The sequence below is a fragment of the Gossypium arboreum genome, chromosome 3, assembly GCF_025698485.1.
Source record: "Gossypium arboreum isolate Shixiya-1 chromosome 3, ASM2569848v2, whole genome shotgun sequence".
NCBI lineage: Eukaryota > Viridiplantae > Streptophyta > Magnoliopsida > Malvales > Malvaceae > Gossypium > Gossypium arboreum.
The window spans coordinates 631,860-652,955 of record NC_069072.1 but is presented as its reverse complement, the minus strand read 5'-3'; the positions used below and the strand labels follow the sequence as shown (position 1 = coordinate 652,955).

The 21,096-nt window shown below is 29.2% G+C and overlaps 2 protein-coding genes across 2 annotated transcripts; both read right to left on the bottom strand.

Annotated features, from left to right (window-relative positions):
- Positions 1-6,566: 6,566 nt before the first annotated feature.
- LOC108474930 (protein HIGH CHLOROPHYLL FLUORESCENCE PHENOTYPE 244, chloroplastic) lies at positions 6,567-9,890 on the bottom strand. Its single transcript, XM_017776961.2, has 8 exons — positions 9,605-9,890; positions 9,279-9,517; positions 8,575-8,673; positions 8,306-8,500; positions 7,816-7,908; positions 7,625-7,720; positions 7,132-7,272; positions 6,567-7,056 (listed from the first exon to the last, which is right to left on the bottom strand). The coding sequence occupies exons 1-8, from the start codon at positions 9,759-9,761 to the stop codon at positions 6,880-6,882; spliced, it is 1,197 nt and encodes a 398-aa protein (XP_017632450.1). The 5' UTR covers positions 9,762-9,890; the 3' UTR covers positions 6,567-6,879.
- Positions 9,891-10,834: 944 nt separating this feature from the next.
- On the bottom strand, positions 10,835-15,981 carry LOC108474647 (protein ROOT HAIR SPECIFIC 17-like). Its single transcript, XM_017776642.2, has 10 exons — positions 15,617-15,981; positions 15,426-15,476; positions 15,176-15,266; positions 14,856-14,932; positions 14,270-14,358; positions 13,991-14,174; positions 13,251-13,432; positions 13,034-13,136; positions 12,609-12,940; positions 10,835-12,195 (listed from the first exon to the last, which is right to left on the bottom strand). The coding sequence occupies exons 1-10, from the start codon at positions 15,869-15,871 to the stop codon at positions 11,769-11,771; spliced, it is 1,791 nt and encodes a 596-aa protein (XP_017632131.1). The 5' UTR covers positions 15,872-15,981; the 3' UTR covers positions 10,835-11,768.
- Between the last annotated feature and the right edge of the window lie 5,115 nt (positions 15,982-21,096).

The window sequence follows — 21,096 nt, the reverse complement described above, 5'->3', positions numbered from 1 at the left end:
ATAAATATTAATTTCTCTTTTTTTTATTAATAGTATAGTTATTGGTATTGGAGAATAAAAGTTACGTCATATGGTTAAAAAGGAATGAATTTTTTTTTTTATTCTTTTTCTATTTCTGGATAATGAGTGGGAAAATTCTTGTTTGGGTTGAAAGAAAGTTTTGTGTTTTGACAATTTCCCGCTTCCGCCTTGAAATTTTATACGTAATTAGGGGTGGTAATTTTAATTATTTTTTAAAAATTAATATATTATACTAAAATATTATTAGACATTTTAGAGTTGATGAAAACAACTACTTCATAGTCAAGTTTGGGGGTGAAATTTTTAAATAAAATAGAGGTTTAATGGGTTTAAGATTTAAAATATTAAAATTTGAGCGAGGAAAATTGTCCCGTCTCACTCTATTGATATCCTCAATCATTATCATTATATTGTTATTATATTACTTCTTACTTATCACTATCATAAACTTGTCTAATCGAGTTCGAAATAGACTTAAACTCGGAACAATAAAAACTCAAAAGAATTTAACACAACTAAATAATTCGAACTCCAAATGACTAAAACTTAAAAGGATCTTAACCCATAATGACATGAGTTTCAAACTCATTATTAGAATCCAAAATAATCACAACTCGAAATGAATTTAACCCGAAACAACTCAAATTAAAAATAACATGAACTGAAAAATTAATCTAAATCCAAAATGATTTGAACTCGAAATTAACTTTGAAATAAAACAAAAAAAAAACACTCAATTGGTAACAATGTAATTGAAAAATGTTATAATAAATCTAAATTTAACCCAAAAAAAAAAAGAATGACTAAATTCCAAATATCAAAAAATTACAGGGACTTATAGTACAATTTGCCCTTTTGTAAATGATTTAAATTGAGTTATTCCTTTGTGGTGAAGGTGAAAGCAACCATCCCATGAAGGAAACATTTGGTTTATTTTATAAAGTTAGATTCTCAATTGGGCACTTTTGATAAGCTTACTATAAATAACTCAAAATCTTATTATATTAATATGAAAATGAAAGGACCTACTTTTTAATTTAATAATAATTTTTTTCTGACTAAACAAACCTTGTCAAGATTTTGGATTTGACAAACACATCCACACTAATAATGCTTTGCACATGCCCTTTGTAGTTACTTAACTGTAACAATGTGATTTAAAAGTATAACATGTCCATCAATTATACCATAACTCACAATTCAATTTTTTTTATTATTTATTTAAAATAAACCTTAACATTATTCATAAATTTTAAAATTAAATTGCAGCTGTTGATTGAGTTTTAACTCGATTAGTATCGATATTATTATCAGTACAAAAAAACGTAAGTTCGAGTACGCTGAAGCACTAGAGCTATGAGTAGTTTTAAGTATTGTATCAAAAAGAACAGATATAATAAGAATCCATAAAAATTTAAATTGCAGCTAGTCAAATTCGTTATTAATTCTTGTATTATTTACTCATTTTAGTCCTTATGATTTTTTAAATATTAAAATTTTAATCCTAATTTAAATAGTAACTACTAAATCTATTAATTAAAATGGTGTAATTTTTCGTGAACATTACGTGAAAATTGTAAGAAAAATATAATTTTTTGAAGATTATTAAAATTATTTTAATTACACTTTTTTTTTCCTATTTTTATTTATATTAACCATTGGATCCTCCCACGTGAGCACTCATGGGATCCATAATTTTGAATTCTAGATCAACGACCATTGACAAGGGAAAAGAGACAGTATGGGATTGATGGATTTGTTTATAGATTAAATTATTTATTCAATTAGTAGAAATTTGGTAAAAGTAGCAGAGGCATTTTATTCATTTTACTTCAAAAATTGGATAAATTAATTTTTTTACGTAATATCTAAGAATAAAATTATTATTTTCATTAAAATATTTTTTTCTATTAAAATTGATGTGACTAACAAAGTAATCAAATAATAACACATGACAAGTTACGATACTTCATGTTGATGTACATGATCAATTTTAATAGAAAGACCAATTTGCTCTTTGATTTAATGTATAGAGATTAATTTACCCATATTTTTAGTATAGTGGACAAAATGCAATTCAACTTCTAATAAGCCCTTAATTGTTTAGATTTTAAAATTTAAATTTTAACTAAATTATGGGCATCACAAACAATTAATAAAAATTAAAAATAGTGATGGTATTAAAATATTTTTGTATAAAATAATAAAAATTAGAAAGGTAGCACATGGCATGCAAAATAAAATTTGGGTACAATCACACACCCCAATTTAATTATAAGTTTATCGATATTATTATCAATGCAGGAGGATGTAAGTTTAAGTTTGCTACGCATTATTCTCATATTTAAGAATTGGGAGGGGTTCGGATAGTTTTAGGCATTATATAAAAAAGAGCAGATATTATAAACCTATAATGAGATTAATCTTTGAAAATTAAAAGTATGATAAAGTATTATTAGTGGGATTATTATTTAATATACGGTGGTAAAGATTTTAACTCCTCAAGCGAGTTTAAGAAATCGTTATGTGTTCTATTTATTTAGTTTTTTATTTTTAAAATATTAATTAAAATCACTTTGCGTTTCTTAAGTCTGCTTGTAGAGTTAAAAATTTCACCACTAATATATCAAATTTGATATTACTCTGAATAATAATTCTAATAAAATTGTATTTTAAATTTAATCAAGTTTATATAAACATTTTAATTCCTTGAAATTTTTAATAAATTTTCTGCTTTAAATTATTTTGAGTTACAATTAAATAATAAAAATTATAAACATTGAATTAAATAATTTAATTCAAATTTACTCATAAAAATACTAAAATATTATAATATCAATCAATACATTCAATTTTTTTTTAAAAAAGTTTGTGTATCTTTTGGGATCTCAATCCTCATTATGAAAATAAAATAAAATGTGACAAGCAACATAGTTTTTCACATTTTAAGTTAAGTAGTTATCAACTTTTAATATCATAGGTGGTGGCATTGATGTGTCCCATTAACAAGAATGGACCACATTGGCAGCAAGAAATAAAATAAAGTAGAGTTGCCCATTGCCAATTTTAAAAGTAAAAAAAATAAAATTCTCATGTTATTGTTTGGTTTATTCAAAAATCTCATTTTATTACTCTTATTTGAGTCAAATTGGTTAAAATAAAAAATTCGTTATCTGAATCTAATTTAATAAGATCAAACATATCGGTTTTTTTTTAAGTATTACAAGTAAAACAAATACATGTATAAATAATCACAAGTATCTATTACAACACAGACTGTTCGAGGAATCACAAAGTAAAATCAAATCATCACAATACGATTGGACCAAGAGATGGTATATATTATCTAGACTAAAACTAACAAATTGGATTAACCAGATAAAATTCTAAATATGGTAGTCACATATGACGGAACTGCGAGACTCATGCGTATAATTGCGAATGTTGAGTCTCGAACAACTCGTGAATATATTTAATATAATCTATTTTTTTAGTGGAAATAAAACAAAACAAAGAGTTTACAAAGCCTTAAACTGAGACACCTAAAGGAGTTTGTTCAAATAGAAGTAAGATGTCTTCATGACTCTGATCCATTTTTGCTAGGAAACTCGCAATTTTATTTTCTTCTTTGGGCATATGTAGGATACGCCAATATATTGTCTTTTTCAACAGTTGATGAATTCGTCTAATCAAGGCTGAATTCGAATTTCTTGAAATATTATCTGTACTTATCAACCCTCTATCAAATCCTTATTTTAACAGAAGAAAAAAGCCCTCAAAAATATCCCATAACTAGACCTCCAATAAAACAAATTCCCAAGAACTTAATGTATTCAAAAGGCAATAAAGAATTAGCCAATCATATTTTTGACATGTATAATAACAGATGGCAGAGTAAAAAAAATTTGGAAAGGGAATTTATTTGGGATTCAATTGTTTGGTCCCCACATTGAGAAAATCATAGAATGGTAAGTCAATTTTGATGTAGAACAATCATTGAAGACAATCATGGGAATTAAATGGAAGAATTTACAGTAAATATTAATGTATTAATAATGAGCCACTGTAAGTACAAAAAAGTAATCATCTACAGTTAATAGAAATTTAGATTTTAGACTTCAAATCATCAAATTTTGTTATATTATAATAGTAAAGCAAAGAGAAAAAAAAACACTTAGATTCAACAGAAAATATTTTTATCGGAAAATACTATGGGCAAATAAAGAGAAATTCACTAATATTGAAAACAACAATACTAGAGATTTTCGATTACACACATTTTAAGAGTTAAACAACCCTATTATAATCAATATCTAATAGAAAAAATATAATCCTATACGGATTCAACTTGAGTGACATGATTCGTACGGCTCGAGACCATAACCCACCACAGATTCCTTATTTTGCCTCTCTATTTTATTTTTTTAACAAGTTAGTTGCACTTCTTGCACTTCGAACTTTTCATGCCGGATCAAACGAGATTCGGGTCACACATCTCTAATATATTTTATTTTATTTTTTATATTTCGAGATTATAAAATTTTGAGGGTTGAAGTTTGAATTCTACTACATATAAATACTATTTGTTTAAAGTTTCACCGATTGTAGATTCGGTTTAAATGTATTCCAATTTAAGTTCGAATATATTTTAATTATCAATCTTAATTGTAATTTTTTAAAAAAATATTTTTAACATATAATTATGAAACATTATATCAAAATAAAATAGATAGCATGATAATTTAAATTGGACCGATCTGTTAGACAAAGAATTAGTTTGTGTATCTATCTGAATAGTTAATTTAAACTAAAAAGTTGATTAAATCGATTATTAACTTAATAATATATTTTTTTATTTTTAATAATTTATTTAATTAAATAATATAAATTAATTGAAAAACCAAATAGGTTTGATTTCCAATAAGATTTTGAAAACTTTGATGGAAGTGAGGGCTAAAGCAAAGCATGTGACTAAAAAAAGTAATACTAAGCACAGTACCTTTTTTTAAGTAAAAACTATATATAATACAAAAGAAGCTATGTATGTATGTGCACATAGAAAAGTGAGTCACAGTCACAGTCACAGTCACAGTCACAACAATCACTTTCACTTTCTCTGTTAAAACCTCCCCCTTCGCCTTACCATTCAAACTAGATTTATTGAATTTTTAAGTAAATTCTATGTGATAAATTATGTTAATAGTTATTTAACTATTAATAATTTTTTATTATTTAATTATGAAAAATTATAAAATAGTACTTATTTTTAGTCACTAGCTAATTAATAAATTAACATATTAGAATTTTCTTAAAAACAATAAATATACTCGTATTCAACAAATAATTGTATTTAATATTTGATCTAAATTATTTTTATTAAATTAGTGAAAATAAGGCATGATTGATGTGAGGAATGAAAATGAGAATATACATACACTGTCTGTCCTACCACCAATTTGTTTCAAAAGCCAAAAAGAAGAATAGTGAGAGATTTTCATCATATTCATGGCCTTACATGAATGTGGGAAAGTTGAGTTGAAAGCACCTCAGAATCCAATTTTTTTTAAAATAAAGAATAATAATGATTCAGGAGCGAAGTCAAAAATTGATTTAGAGGAGTTAAAATTAATTTGTATATTTTTATAATAGTAAAAATATAATTTTATAATTTTAAAGGATTAAATTAATTTTTATAATTTAAAATTTTATAAATTATAAAAAGACTTAAATAAAAAATTTTCTATTTTAAGGGAGATCGGGAGCTCCAGCAAGCTCTCTTGACTTCACCATCAAATGAGCCTAAGTGTAAATAAAATAAATAAATTTAATAAGAATTCATATTTAATGCATCATCAGTATACTAAATAATTATCGAATTTATGTATTAATGTATTCATTTTTTCAATGTTTAACTATTCATATTATTTTGGGAAGTTATGAATTTTCAGATCTAAAAAATTTGGCATTCCGGGCTTTGCAATCTTCCAATTTCATTATTTGGAATTCTTAACTAGATTTACACTTGTTCCATTTGGAACAAGCCCATTCAAATTAGTCCATTTTAGGCTCATTTTAAATATGTCTTATTTGATTTGATAAAAAATTAACATTACTTATCCCTTAACTCGAAATTGAAAATGATTCAAATTTAAAATAATCAGAATCCGACATAACACAAGCAAATAATCTAGGATAAGCTATAAAAATAATCATTTTTATTTGCCTCAAACGATGTTTTAGTCACTTATATTATCATTTTATTATGAAGTGACCACCCTACAATTCAACTCCGTTACCTCCCTAACAACAGTCTTACGTAACAGTCCAAATAGATTTTAAATACTAACTTGAATATCCAGTTGCTTGGATGAAAATAAGTTTTTAATTAAATAAATTTAATTTGGACTGCCATATAAGACATCTAAGTTAACATTTTAAACCCATTTGGACTGTCATGTAAGATTACTATTAGAGAGATAACTGAGTTTATAGGTAGAGTGACAACTTCGTAACAAAACGACGACGTAAGTAACTAAAACATAACATTTCAAACATAAATGACTAAAATATAATTTGAGACAAATAAAAATGATTATTTTTATAGTTTACTCAATAATCTAAAATAACTTAAATTTAAACCCTAATAACCTAACTAACAAACCCGAATGAATCAAACCCAAATTACCCAAACATAAAGTAAGTCGAACTTAAAACTATTAACTCGGATTCAAAACCGATCTGGCCAATTGACCATTTTAATTTGGGTATAATCGAACCTCTTAGGGATTAAAAGAAAAGGGCTGTCTAAATTTTGTAAACACAAGTTACACTATAATTACAAGTAGTTTTTTTTTGCTTTCAAAATATGATGTCGGTTTGCTTTGATTGAGCTTTGATGTCTTTCAGTTTCTTCAAAATGTTTGTGAAGTAATCTTGAAGATACTTTTCCAGTGACACTATATCTTTCGCATCGACACTGAGAAGTTCGTAAGTCTCTGTCATCGGAGCCGAGAAAACCGTATCGCTTGTAAGAACCTGTAATGCACACACGACATTAGTACACCCCTTAAAAGGATCTAAAGCAAGATGATGAGTGACCATTCATTTTACCTCTGAAAATGCCAATCTATCAGCAACATCATTTGTCCACTCGAAAAACCGAGTCAACTGGCGTGTAAATCTTAAGATGGTAACTGGAACTGTGGTAACGTTTGCATCTTGCCCCGCAAGTCTCTCGCATAATGCTATCACCTTAAGAAAATTTAATACAAAATAATATAAACGGATTTTGTCCGACAGTTCGATTATCAGAGCACTCAGAAACACTCGATCTTGATTTCCTATAGGAATGGCAATATGTTTACCTAACAAGTTCAAAAGATCTCACAGCACTATCTTTGAAAATTGAAACCAATCACCGGAAATAATCATGGAGCACGAAAGATCCCGAGACATTAATGATACAATATATGTTAACGTAAAAAGTCCAAAAGATCTTAAGATACCGATGATACGAAAGCTAAAACATTACACTATCTTCAAAATTGTTCACCAGAAATAGTCACAGTGCAAAAGAGCAGCAACAATAAAGATTCTCATATACCTCTTGAGTTGTCCAAGCACGAGGACCGGCAAACGTGAGAAGCTTTCCATTAACCTTCTCGTTCCGCAAAGCTATAAATGTCAACCTAGCAATATCCTAAAACCAAAAGAAAACCAAATCAAATACCGAAATCCCATGCCATATATACAAGAAACCGATCCACAATACAAGTTATGCATGTCTAAACCAACCTGTGTGTCCATGTAAGCGATTCTTGTCGGAGCATCTGTCCCCCACACGGACTTCTCTTCCAATATAGGTACTGCATATTGGCCAATAAGCCCCTAACAAATTGGCAACAACCATTCACAACAATACAGCTTATATACAAAAGGAAACGTGATTCAAACACATACAGTAATTCCATCATACTGACATACTGGTTCTTCCAAGAAATCATGTTTCTATACTTTAATAATACATACATATGCGCGCGCGCACTCACACACAGACATACATACATTGCACACACATCCATATGTACGTATACATTTCTGCAAAGATTGAGTTATAGATGACATTTACTTGCATGAAACCGCATACCGGATTGTGATGTGGGGTAAGCCGAAATCCTGAAGGAACTTTACACACACACACACATACATATATACATCATACGCATATACACACACGTATGTACGTATACATATCTGCAAAGATTGAGTTATAGATGACATTTACTTGCATGAAACCGCATAGCCGGATCGTGATGTGGGGTAAGCCGGAATCCTGAAGGAACTTTTCGGTACAATATTTGATCTCCATTAGTGGAACTTCAGGATGCTTATCACAATTATGAATAGAAAAGAAAACATATTTCTGAATCCCCATTGCTTTTGCACATTGTATAAGAGCAACTTTTCCTTCCCAATCTACCTAAACAGAACACATGAAAATTAGATAATCTCAAGTTTTGAGCAAATTTTAACCATCAAATCGTTCAACCGTACCGTTTTGATGGGCTCTTCTGGACGGCCGGTGGCACAATCGATAATCGTATGGATACCAACCAATGTTGCAGGTATTGTCTCTGGTTTACTAAGGTCTGCCTGCTCAAAAAATGAATAACATGCATTAGAAGGCCAAATTTTAAAAGGCATACCAAATTATAAGATTTTAGGTCTAATTAAGATTTTAATCCCTCTATTATACTAAATTTGAAATTTAATCTCTCTAATTTAATTTAACGATATTTAGTTTGCTCAAATTAGGAGATCTAATAATAACAATAAAAATATCACAATAACTAATGGTGTTATCTATTTGAACCTATTAATAAAAGGGATAAATATCAAAATTATACAAAAACTTTGGCCCCATGCGTCATGCATCAACTTTAATTTTGTACGATTTTATATATGAAACTTTGATTTGATACGTTTTTCACAAATCATTAACAACATTATACAGTTAAAATGGTTGATATATTGTACACAAAAAATTATATTAATCCTATATGAAAATAAATGCATGTGTTCATTTCATTAGATGTGTGTCATCTATCAAATTACACATTAGAGCAAAATTCATATATAAATTTAATATTTATCCCTTAATAAAATTATAAAAATAAAGGATTAACATGTTAGAGGAATTAAATCTCAAATTTAACTTAAGTAGAGGGACTGAAATTATAAATAGATCAAGAATTTACGTTGACAACGGTGGCGCCCCAGTCACGGAGGAAATCGGCAGGCGCGGGACGTGGCCGAACAAGGCACCTAACATCGTAACCTTCATCGAGTGCACGTCTCACGATTTGTCTTCCAAGAGTTCCGGTGGAACCAACCACTAATATGCTAGTCGGTCGGACGGGAGTCCCCGGAGCCAAATTCACCGCCTGAGTACTTCCACTGGCACTGCACGTCACCATTTGTTGCACGTACGATTTCTCTGCCAGCAAAAGAACAAGAATAATCGAGATGAAAATTCAAAATAGCATTAGAATTCGAAGAAAAGTGGGAGAAATTGAATGCTTACTGGTGGTGAGAGAGGTGGAAGAATGGATCAGCGGAGTGTCCGGCGATAGCGTCCGCCGCCATGACAGTGCGGCGGTCGTTGTAGATTTGGAGTTGTTGTTATGGTGGTGGTGGAATGTGCCACGTGTCGCTAGCTGAGTGGGGAGTCTCAACGCCATTGCTGGTTTTTTGCTTTGCTTTGCTGCTTTGGCTTTTGCTTTGCTGCCCTGTTGTTTTGTGGAGAGAGAAAAGGGAAACTATGGATATGAATATTGCCACGTCGTTTCATTTGAAGTGGATTACGATTTATCATTTATGCCACGTATACTTTCTGGTTGGCGCTCCTCCTCCTAAACTCATGACATCTGCAACGGTGTCGTTTCAGCTAAATATTTAAAATAATAAACTATAAATACATAAGACTCATAACAATTATAATTTATAACTGAATTAAGCAATTCAAATCGAAGACAACTTGCAGATAATTTAGAAAAGTGAAAGTCAAACCCGAGCATTAAGATTTTAATGTCAAATAATGAAGTAATTAAGTAGAAGTTTTTTTTTTAGTGAATAGAAATTGATTAGACGAAAGTAATTAGGCTAATTTCTCTATAAGAGAATTTTCAAATATTCTAAAACCTAATTTTTTATCTCGAACTATCTTGATAATTTCATTTACGATTTTATATTTCTCACGAGAGATATATTAAATTTTTTAATATTTTACTGAGTCCACTAATTGGTGAATTCTCAAGAGTCAAATTAGAACCCCAAAGATACGTCTTGAATTTCATCAATGGCTTCAAGACTATTCGTCCATATTAGAACACTATCGTAACCCCATTGCAGAGTAAGTTTCAAACCATTTATGATACCCTAAAGTTTGGCGTCAACAACTATGTACATGTCTAAATATCTGCTAAAACCGATGATCCACTCTCTATTGTGATCACATGCAAATCTTCCAATAGTAGCAAAACCGTCATCATTTCTAACCGAACAGGCTGTAACTTATTCTCGATTAAATATGATTTAAAATTTAAGTGATTACTACACTAACATTAAATAATGAATTGATATATTATAAAAAAATTTATTTCTAAAGGTATCTATCCGAACGAGTCTAGTATCTATCCTTCGTATTCCTTAAACTCATTAAGAGAGTAGATATTAGTTACGAGTTTTAAAGCTATTCTATACCCAAAGTAAGGAACGATTTTACACCAACTAATAACATTATAAAATAAAAATGTTATAGATGAAAAAGAGATTAGAAATATAAACCAAGTACATCTTTTAAAAGTATATATACAAAGTACAAACACAAAGAAAGAAAAACTATTGAATAATGAATATCCCTACTATTCCATCAATTACATTTTTTTTTCTTTTGCTGTACTTTCCATATCTGCCTTGCAGTAGAACATTATGACAAAGGAACCTTTTTTCCTTTTTCCTTTTATTATCTATTTTTTTTTTCTTTCTTTCTTCAAGTAAACCGGGTAAAAAAAGATACAACTTAACAACTGCACTAACCCCATACAGTGATCCATCATCATTTTTGCCTTACGGCATAAATTCGTCCAACACGATAATGTAATAAAAAGCAACAAGTTCCTTGTTCTACTCCTCACCGCCAACATATACAGAAACCGTTATGCCCTAAACCTCCATTTGTTCATTGCCATTGTCCACGCCCGACCTGGCCTTTTTTATCTACACAGACAGTGAAATATCTCTGTCCACGGCAGCAACCTCCATTTTCTCCAACTTATGATAGTAAAATAATTCGGTAAAAGTACCATAAACACCTTTGAATTAGGAACCAGATTGTATTTTGATTCCTCTACTCAAAACAATGCGCAAATTAATCTTTATACATTAGATCAAACAGCAAACAGATACTTTTATTAAAAATTTCATCCATTTCTATTATTTAAAACTATTCCTTGTATATTAGAATGAGATTCACGTGAAATGGATGAAATTTTTAACAGAAAGGACCAATTATTCTTTGATCTAAAGTAAAAAGACTAATTTACAGTTTGTTGAGAAAAGGGGCAAAATATAATCCAATTCTTAATAAAGGGTCTCTAAGTTAGTTTTTACCAAAAAAATTCCACAGAATTTTAAGGGGAGGGAACAAAAAAAAGGCTCATTACGAGATTCCCAAACCTGGTCTTTCATTAATCTGAAAATAACTCTTCCACTTCAGGTTGTTCTTGTTTTGTTAATACATTGCTGTCTGTATCAGGCAGGTCTTTAATGTTGTCTGAATAATCATCTTCGATCCAATCTAGATCTTCCTCAATAGGATCTTGTTCATCATTTACTTCAGCTGTATCTCTTCCATTGTTGTCATTTTCATGGTCTTCTTCTTGTGTTTCTTTTTGAATAGTTTCGGTTCCTTTAGTTTCACATATACAGCTAGTCGGGTTTTCATGGAACTCACCTCTACCTGGTTTCAATTCTTTTGGTGCTCCCATGAAACCCACTTGAAAAGCTTGAACCTTAGTAGCAAATTCTTCCCATGTCATGTTGTTTCGTGCCATGAACAATTTGTATAGTTTCTTTGCGTTTGGTCGGATTGTTGGTTTATGTCCGAAGTATCTCCTGTAATAAAAGAAACATGTTTAGAAACAAAAGGGAAACAAACAAGTATGACATTGGTAAAAGTATATTTTGTACTAAAATTCTGATTGCATTTTGCTCATTTATTAAAAATGGACAAATTAATCTTTATATCTTAAATCAAAAAATAAATTAGTCATTCTGCTAAAAATTTCAAATTGGCACGTGACACACCATATGTCATGGTTAGGTTATTTCATTAACTACGCTAGTTTTTAAAAGTACAAATAAATAAAATTTTTAATAGAAAAGAACAATTTACTTTTTGATCTAATGTATAGAAATTAATGTACTCAATTTTTAAGTAGAAGTAAAATACAATCTAACTTAATATAGTGGCTTCTATAATACTTCTACTGTGTGACATGCAAAAGTAGTGAAAAGAGTTTGCTTACCTTCGACCAGCTATCATTCTAACCATGTTTCCATTATTGTTCGAGACGAAAACATCGCTTTCGTCGCAAACAATGTAATCCAATGCGGCCATTCGACTGGAAAAACTTGAAAAGGGTGCTAACTCCGCCTCAGTGGCTATAGTTTCTTTCGAATGAAAATTAGGGAACAATGCTTTGAGTGGGGCTAACGTCTCTTCACCTCCATATATTTCACCGGACGCCACGTAAATGTGAACGTCACTTCCGAACCCCAATGCTCTCAACATTAAACCAATTTCCTCTGGAGTTAGCGGACATCTGCCTTGCCTTCTCATCTTTTCCGGGTTGCTCGCCTACGGTTCATGTCAACATAAACATGTTAAAATGCTTTAGAATCATCTTATTTAGATTTGAATATGTGTGTTTAACAGTTTATACGGCCTTACATGTAAAGCTTTCCACCTCCTCCGGATTTTCCCAAGTTCCCTCCTTTCTTTATCTCCTCCACCATAATAACATCCGGTGAATGCAAGCATATCAGGTTCGAACCTATGGAAAAACGACATATAAACCTGCATTAATGAAGTCCTTGCGTTTTTTACGGTAACGACAAAACTGAATACAGCCATGCACAATATGATTAACAAAAGAGTGCCTTTTTACCTCAAGTGCAATGCTATAAAATGCTTAGCTTTCATCCTCATCCTTTCAACCAAGAGTTTACCCATTTCAAGAATGGGATCTGTGAATGTTAAAGCATGGTAATTTACCCTACATCTAAGCTTTTGTAAATCAGTTTCCAACCTATTCGAAAGCCGATAATCGAATTTTCTAAGCTCAATAGCCTGCAACATGAAAAAAGAACGGGGAAGATTGTCATATTTCAAATTTTGTGCTTGTTTCAAGCCCAAATAGACCATTATAGTTACTTTTAACATATGAAAAAATAGATCAATGATCATCCTTCAACATATGACATAATACTATATGTCCAGAAAGGCCCCTGAAGCCTTGTAAATCAATGCCTGGTCTTTATGGATACTGGTTTTCTAACATTATGCCCCTCTCCACAATTGCAACTTACTGATATGTTATGTTTTTTCTGCCAAAACATATATAATACATAAGTGGAACTTAGTGTCAGATTTCAAATATTATGCTTGTTTCAAGTCCAAATAGACCATCATAGTTACTTTTAACATATGAAAAGAAAGATCAAAGATCATCCTTCAACATATGACATTAATACTATATGTCTACAATCCACTGAAGCCTTTTAAACCAATCCTTGTCTTTATGGATTACTGGTTTTCTAACATTAATGTTTGCCTCCATAATTGCAACTCCGTTATATGTTCTGTTTTTCTACCAAAACAGGAAATTTAGAGGGTATTATTACTTACTTGCTTCTTAGTTAGAACAGGTAGAACACGAGTCTGATAACATCTCTCATTGCATTTCCTCGGAACAGCCATGCGACGTGGTATCCAAGGTTTACCTTCCTTGAGTGGTAACTCTTTGATTATTTTGACATCTCGAGAGAGCGATGAAATGAACCGGTCGACATTGAATATTTCAGCAAAACCACTGCATCCAATAACCCCATACCATATAAAATATATAGAACATAAAACTATATGCCCCTGGTTTTAGATTTTAAACAAAGGATGTCAACAGCAGACCTGGCATCTTTCCAATAGGAACGTTGATCCAGCCTAGGAACAACCAAAGTTGCATTTAGAATATATGCTGCAACAACAGAATCGACAATCTGTGGCCACAAAAGTTGTAAAATTATGAGCAACATATATGTAAAACTTGCTACCTTTACACTGTGTCCTTATATATGACCGTTATGAGCCCCAAAAGTGTAAAAGGACCATGGACGCCCTTGTACTAGAAGTTTGATAGCATTTTGTCCCTCTTAATTAAAAAATGGGTAAACCAGTCCCTACATGTTTGATTAAAGAGCAAACTAATCCTTCTATTAAAAATTACATCCATTTTTATTGTTAAAAACTGGTCCCTAAATGCTAGAATAAGGTACACATGACACGCCACATAAAACAATCTAGTTATTTTGTCAGCCATACCAATTTTGAAAAGTAAAAATAGATGAAATTTTTAACAGAAAGGACTAACATATATGGAGTAATTTGCCCATTTTTTGAGTAAAGAGAGCAAAATGCAATCTAACTTCTACTACATATCCATAGTACTTTTACCACCCAAAAGATGTAGGCAAGAAGGCAATGAAAGGTAACTTACCCCTGTTCTTTGTTGATTTAACCCTCCACTGGTGGAGATCAATAAGTACCGGTTGGGATATGTTTTCATATCAGCAGCTGAAAAAATGGATAACATTGCTAAGTAACCATCAATAAGGTAGCTTAAGTCATTATGAAAATATGTATATATATATATTCTAATAAATGAAGAAACGCCTAAAACCAGTTCTTCTTTTTAAAGTTCAATAACAGAGGCGGCATTCAATTTTAAAGCCAATTCAAAATAGGTAAAGAAATCCAGATTTCTATTTCAGAACCAAAAAAATGAAAATGAAGAATTCAAAGTTGGAACTACTTTACTTTGAAACTTGTTAGAGGCGTTACTGCATCCATAATAGAGCTTTGATCGACTCGTACTCCATAAACCACGATCTAAATCTCCTCCAATTGTCTAAACATACGACAAAATTAACTTAAATCAAATTCAAATCCGATTTTAAGATCCAAACAAGTCAACAAACTCAAAAACAAAACAAAAAATCAGAAAAAAAATAACATTACGCTCTTACACAAAAATGAAAAAGAAATAAAGAAAAAATGAAAACCGTACCGGAACCTGAAACACCGCGTTGGACTCCACGGCCGCTATTTCTTTCCTCGCCTAAACCAAAAAAAAAAAAAGGAAGAAAAAACAAAGCACAAAAACATAAATAAAAAGCACATGAAAAACAATATTATTTTATTTCTTAAAGTTAGAAAAGGAAAACGCATGAAAGGCGAAAAATGTGACGTGGTACGTACCAAATAGTGCGGAGGAAGGAAGAGAAGGTTGGCGGCGGGAGGAGGAGAGAAAACCGAGACGGCGAACAATAAAAGGATAAGACAACCGGAGACGAAGGATACGAGGGAGAAGATACGGTGCCGTTTCCGCCATAGAATCCGATTAAGCTCGACGCAAATATCATTTGAACCGTGCAGGAGGATATTGTTACGTTCTCTCTTCTTTCGTTTCATTTTCAGAGAGAACATAAGCTGTTTCAGATTCGTCAGCATCATAATATTTTCATGTAAATATGTTTTTGGAAAAAAAAAAATTATTTGTTGTATTTTCTTTTTCGAATTAAAAAAAGGGATTTTTTTTTTCTTTATACTTCGCAGCAAACGCTAATGGCGCGTAAACCTTGGTAAGAATAGAATATATTTTTCTTTTTCTGTTTTTTTTAAGGTTTTATCATAAAAGCCCTTATACTAATACTGAAATTGCATTTCACCCCTTTATTAAAAAAATATCAAAGTAGTATTATATATTAAATTAAAGAGTAAATTAGTCCTTTTGATTAAAATTATCATCTATTTTACTGTTAAAAATTGGCATGATTGACGGACTAACCAGACAATTATACTAAAGGTGTCATGTATATTTCATGTCGATGTACAAAAACTTATTTTTAATAGTATAAATGAGTAAGATTTTAACAGAACAACTAATTTGCTAAACTATTTGCATTGTTAAAAATTAAAGTAGTTGACGAAATAACTAGATAATGATATATGGTATGTCATGTGTACATCATTTTGACGTCTAAGACTCAATTTTTAAGAGTAAAAATCAATTTGTTCTTTGATCTAATATTTAGCTAAAATATATTTAAATATTAATTTTCTCATAAATAATAATTATTTTAACATTTTATTTTTTTCTAATTTAAATTCAATTTAGAACAAAAATGCGTTTTCTTCTCGGTTTTTACATTATTTATAGAAATAAAGTTTGTCTTAATATTTTTTCTATATAAATGTGGTGATATGATATCCTTAAAATTTGTCTTAATAATTTAACAATTTTAAAAATAAAATAAAAAAGGCTGAACAAATTATTGTTATTTTGTTTTTTTTGGCTGAAATGAGACATAATTAGTCTCTCTTACATCACGTGTTAGGCACATGTTTCCTAGACTTTCTGTGTCTCTAATCTGACAAGAAAATGATAACGGCAACGCCAGCGTAAAGCGCGTGCATGTTTTTGAATAATGATATTATGAAAGGAAGCCAAGTCAGCAACCAATTCTCCGTAGAATTGTACAACTGTTCCAAGTACAGCAAGATTAGGCTAAAACTTGTATTAAGAGTGAGGTTGAATCAATTTTATGTGATAGTACGATGGTTAGGAGTTTTTATTATTTTAGATATAGTTTAGATTTAAGTTTCATTAATCGTATTTTTTTAGGGATAAAATACAATCGACTCTTAATATAAAGGTTTTTACAATATTTTTATCACCATTCTAATTATCGAAAATTTGATCGAATTTTAAAATAGTTGGACCAAAATCTCAAGTTTGAGTAATGAGTTTGAGAAAAAAAATTGAAATATAGATGGAGCCTCAAACTTAGGATTGACTTGATTTATTTTCAAGTTTTAATATGCTATGTTTATTTTATCTATTTATTAGTAATTTATATTATAAAAAATGGCATAATAATAAATTTAGCTCTTAATGTTTTTTTTTTTTGTCAATTTGACCATTATTCTTTTTTAGCTAAATTAGACTCTCAACATTAAAAAAAGAAGTCAAATTTGTCCAATAGCTTTTAAAAAAATCAAATTGTTGTTTTTAATGAAGACACTAATTAAATTTTAAATTTTAAATATGACAACTCGTATGATAATCTTAATCCACATGTACTTCATGTTATTTTTAGTTTTATGATTTTTTACAATTTTTTGAATTTAAATTTTTAATATTTATAATTTTTAAATTATTTATTGATGTGAAATATCAAATAAATATTGTTATATTGACACAAAGTATATATGAACTACCATAAAGGATGTCACGCCAACACCATTAAAAAGTTAATGTTTTAGGCAATTTTTTCGCCAGAAAAACTATTTGATTCTTTTTAAAATAAAAATAATCAAATTTAGCTTAAAAAATAATTATAATCTTGAGTGGATATGTTCGAACTCTTTATTTTTAGGAGTTTTGACTTGAATAGAACGATAGTTAAAACTTTTGTCAAATATCGCGATATGAGTTTGAATCATGTTACCCCTATCTCCTATTACTAATATTGTATAAAAATAACTCTTTATATTTAAAATTTTAATAAAAGGTTGAAATATATATAATTATAAATATTAAATAAATATAATTATATACTTGAATTAGCCATTTATATAAAAATAATAATAAGTTTAAGCAAAATTTTACAATCTATGAACTCAACTTTTTTTTCTAAATCGAGTTTAAACAATTATGAATGGTGTTAATAGTTAGCTCGGCTCAGGCTTAATCTTACTCGACTATGAACGCCTCTAATTCGAAGATTTCCGAACATAGACTCTTTCATACACGTGCTTTCACGCGCGTGGTTAGAAACAACTTCCTTTTCTCTAGAAACTTTTGCCAATTTTATTACTTTAATTGTAACGAAAGGTAATGGCGATTCGGGTAGAATCCGGACCACTTTATCACTATTTAAAACCTGAATTATTAATTTAATTTTAATTAATTTAATTTAAAATTGGTTTGAGTTGTTGTCCTTTTTCTAATTAAAAATAAATAAATTATAAAACCAATTATCATTATTGCAAACAATAGTTATTTTTTCTATAAAAATAGCTTATTTTAGGTGAATAAGATAGATAGTTAGATGCAATGAAACAAATGTCATTTGTCAAGCACCTAATTATTATAATCTATTAAGAAAATGATATACAACCAATGCCTATTAAGAAATGGTTACTTACGGATTGAGTGTGCTGAAGTGTAATTTTTTTTTTATTTATGGGTTGAAAAATGATTATGATTAATTTTAGGCATTGTGTTAAAAAGGAGCAAATATAATAGTTAAAAAGGAATCTATTTAAATCCATCAATTAAATTGATTTTTAGGTTGGAGTTTTTAGGTTGTGTCGTTAGAGTTCGTATCATTTCATGTTATTATCACTTCAGATTTTAGTTATTTTGAATTAGTTATTTGAGTCATTTCAAGTTCGAATTATATTGAATTTAAATTATTTCGAGTTGGGACCATTTGTTAGGTTCCTATTATTAACTTTCTATGATTATGTTAGGTTGGATCGAATTTGAGTTTAAATTTGATTCCTATCATATGTTCGATTTTGAGACATAATTAACAAATCTAAATTTATGAGTACTATAGATTAAGCTATTTATGTAAAGTTAAATAATATGGTTAGATTATAAACTCAGCTTGAACTAGCTTCAACTAAGGAAGGCAAAATCTTGGGATAGATAAAACTGTTGGTATAAATATGTTAAAATTGGCAAACCAAAGATGGCAAATCTTAGGATAGATCTAGCTATTCGTGTAAATATGTTAAAAAATTTCAAATAAAAATCTAATTAAATTATTACACAATTACGATATTAGTGTAAATACGGATGATTCAGTTAGATAGGAGAAAGAATTTGCTGCAACATGAGGCTTAGTGTAACAGTTAGATAGGATAGATCATGAGATTTGGTAGATGTTTGGGGAACTATATAGTAACAGAGGCTAAACCTTGGGATATCATAGACGGTTTAAAACTTATTGTAGATAGAAGATTCGAAATGATCTTAATCCAAATTGATAGTCTCAATGCTGCTAATGCCATTCAATAAGGTATCTTTAGAATCTCAAACTCAACTCTTCTTAGAAAAATCCATCAGATCCTGTCAAAGGTTAAACAATGAAAAGTCTAACATATTTCTCGAGAAGAAAACATAGTGACAAATAGCATTGTCAAGATGATTCGTGATAGAAAGTCAAGGCTAAAATCGAGTCGAGTTGGATCCAATAAAGAAATTTCGAGTCAACGAATCCTATTATTTATACTCAATGTTGCGTTTTACATGAACTAATTATTTAACTAGTAGACGAAATACAAGATTATTTAACTACATAAGCAAAGTTGATGGCTAAACATTTATCAAAACGACGTAGTTTTTTTTTCGAATTTTCGAATAATTCAGATTGTATAATTCATATTTGAGCTCAACCGAAAAAATTATTATTTTTTATTATAAAATATATATAATATTCCAAGTAGGCCACTCAGTGCACAGAATTTCCAGTTACCACATGCTAATATGGAAATCAAAATGGTAAGATGATTTCATTAATTAATTAAAAAATCCAAACTTAGACACTGACATTCATTCATTAAAGAAGATAAATTCCCCCTTCTTTAACTATTCATAGTGTTTTCCGAGACAGGCTTTTATATCTTCAGATTCCAACTTTATTTTTTTCACAATAATTTTGGACCGTTATTTTTAAATAATAATATTTAATTACTACAATTTATGTTGTTTTATGTTTGTTTGGTTGGGCAAATTGCAAATTTCATTGTTTTACTCGAAGACCAAAAGGAATCCCACACATCAACATAAATAAATAAATAAATAAAATTTTGTTTCGAAATGGGAGAGCTCAAATTGTTTATAAAGTTAACATCCATTGTATGTGGATTTCATTGAATTTATAATATATATATATTTACATGAAAAGGAAATAAATATTTAATAAATATATTTTATAAAAAATTGATATAAAAATAAATAAAATCTTAATAAAAAATGTTTTAAGTTTAAATTTCATTATGTACATGTATTTTTTTATTTTTATATAAAAATAAAAAAATAGAAATAGAAATACCTCAAAATAATATAATTTGCTTTGTCAAATATATATATATAAAATAAAATAAGCTTAATATAACAGTACTTGAACTTGACATTTTTTCTTAATTTGGTATTTAAGCTTTTTTTAGGTTTAATTTTTACTTAAATTTATTAAATCTTATACAAATTACATAAAACACTAACGGTGTTAAATTTTTCTGTTATGCTACAAAAATATTATTTGTATTGGAAGAAACTCATGTTAAAAAATAGTTATTGAGCTATGATTAACAATTAATATTAAATAAGAAAAAATTAACCCCATATTAAAAGAAATTTATTATTTTCAATTAAATAAAATAAATAAAACTAAAAATAATTGAACATATAAAATACAAAAAAATCATATCATCATCATATATGTCGGTCATACATTGATTATTTTGCTACCACATAAAAATAATATTATTAGTATATTAGAGTAATTTGTAAAAGCGTTTGATAAGTACCAAATCGTACAACAAAATTGGTACCAAATTAGAAAAAGAGTCAAGTTTAAGTACTAAATTGGACCTCCAAAAGTTTAAGTACCAACTTAAGAAAATGTGTCAAGTTTAAATACTAAATTTAAAAAATGTAAAGTTTA

Excerpts from the sequence above, each read along its gene's own strand:
- LOC108474647 (XM_017776642.2), bottom strand. The coding sequence starts at position 15,871 with ATGATGCTGACGAATCTGAAACAGCTTATGTTCTCTCTGAAAATGAAA. Across the intron at positions 14,933-15,175 it reads CGCCTCTAACAAGTTTCAAA|CTGCTGATATGAAAACATAT; the intron begins GTAAAGTAGTTC and ends CCATTTTTTCAG. Across the intron at positions 14,175-14,269 it reads TCCTATTGGAAAGATGCCAG|TGGTTTTGCTGAAATATTCA; the intron begins GTCTGCTGTTGA and ends TATTGGATGCAG.
- LOC108474930 (XM_017776961.2), bottom strand. The coding sequence starts at position 9,761 with ATGGCGTTGAGACTCCCCACTCAGCTAGCGACACGTGGCACATTCCAC. Across the intron at positions 7,909-8,305 it reads GGCTATGCGGTTTCATGCAA|GGGCTTATTGGCCAATATGC; the intron begins GTAAATGTCATC and ends CCAATTTGTTAG. Across the intron at positions 7,721-7,815 it reads TCGCTTACATGGACACACAG|GATATTGCTAGGTTGACATT; the intron begins GTTGGTTTAGAC and ends TTTTGGTTTTAG.